At 47.1% G+C, this 4158-nt stretch overlaps 1 protein-coding gene across 1 annotated transcript in view; it reads left to right on the forward strand.

Moving 5' to 3' along the window:
• The first annotated feature begins 1018 nt into the window (after positions 1-1018).
• Positions 1019-4158, forward strand: part of LOC130382658 (kelch domain-containing protein 8B-like) — a 30603-nt gene continuing 27463 nt past the window's right edge. The window contains exons 1-2 of the mRNA XM_056590561.1: positions 1019-1095; positions 2437-2477. Of these exons, the coding sequence (XP_056446536.1) occupies positions 1019-1095; positions 2437-2477 (118 nt within the window). The remainder of the gene's footprint in view (positions 1096-2436; positions 2478-4158) is intronic.

Below are 4158 nucleotides of genomic sequence, written 5' to 3' on the forward strand. Positions count from 1 at the left end.
GTGTTTGTTTGCGTGTCTATCTCTCTTATTCTCACTCTTTCTGTCTCTCTGCCTGTGTGGGTGCGCGTCTCTCTTATTCTCTCTCTCTCTCTCTCTCTCTCTCTCTCTCTCTCTCTCTCTCTCTCTCTCTCTCTCTCTCTCTCTCTCTCTCTCTCTCTTTCTCCCATATATATATAATGATATTCATGACTTATGGTGTTAAGGTGAGAAATAGAAACCAAAGAATGCGACGGATGCTTTCAACGCTAATCAGGTATTAATCAATAACTGATATTCGGCATCCTGATGCGTGTCGCTGGCCTATCAGAAGCTCGCCTGTAGAACTCGGCCTACAGGGAGCTTGTTATGGGCTGTTTACCACCCCATACTGCTGCTGCTGTCGGCAGCAAATAATGACAAAGGGACGCCATTTACATACCTGTGTGTGTGTGTGTGAGAGAGAGAGAGAGAGAGAGAGAGAGAGAGAGAGAGAGAGAGAGAGAGAGAGAGAGAGAGAGAGAGAGAGAGAGAGAGAGAGAGAGAGAGAGAGAGAGAGAGAGAGAGAGAGAGAGAGAGAGAAACACAAAATACCAAAATAAACCGCATAGAACAGAAGAGTATTATATATTGGGGGGGGGGGGGACGTCGATGAGAACATAACTTTAACGATTGAGGAGCCCTAAGTTGAGGAGTCCACGTGATGGCGCGTGTACCTGTTCTTTGATCCATCAGGAAGACGCGGACCGCGGACGTCCACCCCTCTCCACGAGTACCACCCAACACCCCCCATCCCCACCTGGGGGGGGCTCGCGGGTCGTGCGCGCGGAGCCGAGCAGCACGAGAGCGCAGCTCGCGCGCATTCTGCGCTCTGCTCGCGGCAGTAATCGGACGCACCGGAGGACCGGATCAACTTCAGACCCGCCGCCCAACTTAGTTCGCGACCGCGGGAGGAGACGGGGGATGGAGGCGCTCAGGAGACCCTGATCGATATCGGTGATTATCCGCGGATGATTATTGGCGGAGTGGGGGCTTGAAGATGATGGCTTCGATAGGGGAGTTCGACCCCCTCAACACGCGGGTTCCCGCCACCAAGATAGAAGTTACCGTCTCGTGCCGGTAGGAGAGCCGTCGGTGGGATATGACCTGCTGGCTATCACCACCTCGACCTAAACCATCTCACACACACATTTAACCTGTTATATGACCTGCGGGTTAACATGTGATATGACTTGTAGGTTTACATTTTATATGACCTGTAGGCTTCACAATCTCACACACCTGGGCTCACACGGATGAAAGGAATCACAGGTCAGAAAGACATGTCGGGTCGTTTGGGTTCAGAGCCATCGATGTAATACACAATACGTAGGCTGGCATGAACCATAAAGCATTAGGCACCCCATTTAAAAGTCTTCTGATACGTGATGTCTTGTCTTAATTTGTATTGTGTGTGTGTGTGTGTGTGTGTGTGTGTGTGTGTGTACAATACTGTGTAAATACTGAGTATTTGTGTAATACTAATAGTGTAGCCTATATAGCATGTGAGTATGTAATAATACTGTTAGTGTATGAGAGTGTATATGCAATAGTGTATATGTAATAGTGTATATGTAACACTGTGAGTGTATTTGAGTGTGTGTGTGTGTGTGCGTGTATGTAGTAGGTGTGTGGGAGGATGTTTGGCTGTGTGTACGTTAGGGTTATATTTGTGTCTGTGTGGGATAATGCATGCGTATCCACCGTTTGCTCATTCCTCCAATACACACACACACACACACACACACACACACACACACACACACACACACACACACACACACACACACACACACACACACTTGCCTCTCTGACTGTCTGTCTGACCGTCTGTCTGTGTGTCTGTTTGTCTGTCTGTCTTACTGACTGTCACACATAGATAATTTACACACGTAGTTATGTGTGTATATGTTGTGACATGTTAATGTGTGTGTTGGTGTGTATGTGTGTGGGGATGTATGTTTTAATGTGGGTGTAACTGTTGTGCTGTGTGTATGTTTTGATGTGTGTGTGTTGTGCGTGTGTGTGTGTGTTGTCCTGTATTAATGTGTGTTTGTATGTGTGTGTGTGTGTGTTGTCCTGTAGTAATGTGTGTGTGTGTGTGTGTGTGTGTGTGTGTGTGTGTGTGTGTGTGTGTGTGTGTGTGTGTGTGTGTGTTTTGATGTGTGTGTGTGTGTGTGTGTGTGTGTGTGTGTGTGTGTGTGTGTGTGTGTATGTGTGTGTGTGTTGTCCTGTATTAATGTGTGTGTGTGCGTGTGTGTTTTGATGTGTGTGTGTGTGTGTGTGTGTGTGTGTGTGTGTGTGTGTGTGTGTGTGTGTGTGTGTGTGTGTGTGTGTGTGTGTGTGTGTGTGTGTGTGTGTGTGTGTGTTCGTTTTGATGCGGTGTGCTGCTGATAAGCTGATCTATCTGTGTTTCAACAGGCATCTCCTGGATGTGGACACCTTCTCTAAATCTGATCCAGGTAAAACCACTTCCAGCTTCATGCATCTTCATTTGCCTGACATTATGATAATGACTTGATGTTATTTTCCCCTCCTTGATGTGCTGGATGTTTTAAGGTCATGTGAGGGACTGACACATCTGGTATAAACTTTTATCCAATATATTAATTTGATAAATGTCGATGCGATTGCAGTAGGGCGAATAAGGGCGGGCCTAGTCGGAGGTTAAACCTTCTATTTGCAGTATAGATTAAATACTTGGAGGATGTGGGCATACACCCTCTCATAAATCATGCAATAAATCCTATCCCTGCGGTTGGGATTCTAATCAAAATCCAAACATTTGAATGCCTCGCTTCTAAAATGCATTTCCTCTCGTCGTTATGGTCAGACTAGGGGCAAATGGTCTTCTCTTCCCACACTAGCTTCTATCTGACTCATCTATCTTGAGGAAACTATTGTTTGGTGGCGGATGAATTCATTAGGGTGGGAGCAGGACTTCCTGCTCTCTGAAGGTGACCTTTGGGCACCTGATCTTCCCGGTCATAAACACCTCCATCCATAACCTCAGCACCCTGACAAATGAGCTGCATGCATGGAAACATTTAGCTGCTGAGGTGAGCCCTCCCACACACACACGCGCTTACACACAGTTGTAGCATCTGATTGTGTGTGTGTATGTGTGTGTGTGTCTATCTGTGCTTGTGTGTGTATGTCTGTGTGTATGTGTATGTATCTTTGTGTGTCCGTGAATATCTGTGTGTGTGTGTGTGTGTGTGTGTGTGTGTGTGTGTGTGTGTGTGTGTGTGTGTGTGTGTGTGTGTGTGTGTGTGTGTGTGTGTGTGTGTGTGTGAATGTGTGTGTGTGTCTGTCTCTTTGTGCCTGTGTGCCTCTATCTGTGTGTGTGTGTGTGTGTGTGTGTTTGTGTGTGTGTGTGCTGTGGGTGTGTGTGTGCGTGTGTTTGTATCTGTGTGTTTGTCTCTATCTGTGTGTCTATGTCTATATTTGTGTTTGTATGTGTCTGTCTTTATCTGTGTGTGTGTGTGTGTTTGTGTGTGTGTGTGTTTGTGTTTGTGTGCGTGTGTGTGTGTGTGTGTGTGTGTTTGAGAGAGCTGGTAGCCCTCCTAGCCATGAGCGATGTGTCTAGTGCAGCCCTAACCTGAGTGAATACCTGCCTGCTCACCTGTGTGTGTGTGTGTGTGTGTGTGTGTGTGTGTGTGTGTGTGTGTGTGTGTGTGTGTGTGTGTGTGTGTGTGTGTGTGTGTGTGTGTGTGTGTGTGTGTGTGTGTGTGTGTGTGTGTGTGAAACATTAGTGCATGTGATCCTCCCTTCATGTTTACCAGAGCCCTATCCGCTGTTCTCGCCCGCTCGTTAGCACCGAGCTACTAAGTAGCGGAAAAGGTCAGGCTTCCCATTAGCAAAAGCCTAGCATAGGTATAGCCTAGGGATAGCCTAGCGACGTGGGGGCGGGCATGATGAAGGAGGGAAACCGTCCACCAGGGACAAGATGGAGGTCCTCCAATAGCCTAAGGCTCTGTGGAGCGAAACGTTTGAGCTCCACTAATCCAAAATGTAGTAGAGCGTTTATAGATGTAGGCGTTTGTGGTTATCAATATTCTACAGAGCAGTTCCCCCCTTTTGAACTGTCATTCATTATTTGATTGAGGCGGTTTGAAGTGGTGTGACAAATTTCTGATGCGT

Source organism: Gadus chalcogrammus, chromosome 1 (assembly GCF_026213295.1).
Source record: "Gadus chalcogrammus isolate NIFS_2021 chromosome 1, NIFS_Gcha_1.0, whole genome shotgun sequence".
Lineage (NCBI taxonomy): Eukaryota > Metazoa > Chordata > Actinopteri > Gadiformes > Gadidae > Gadus > Gadus chalcogrammus.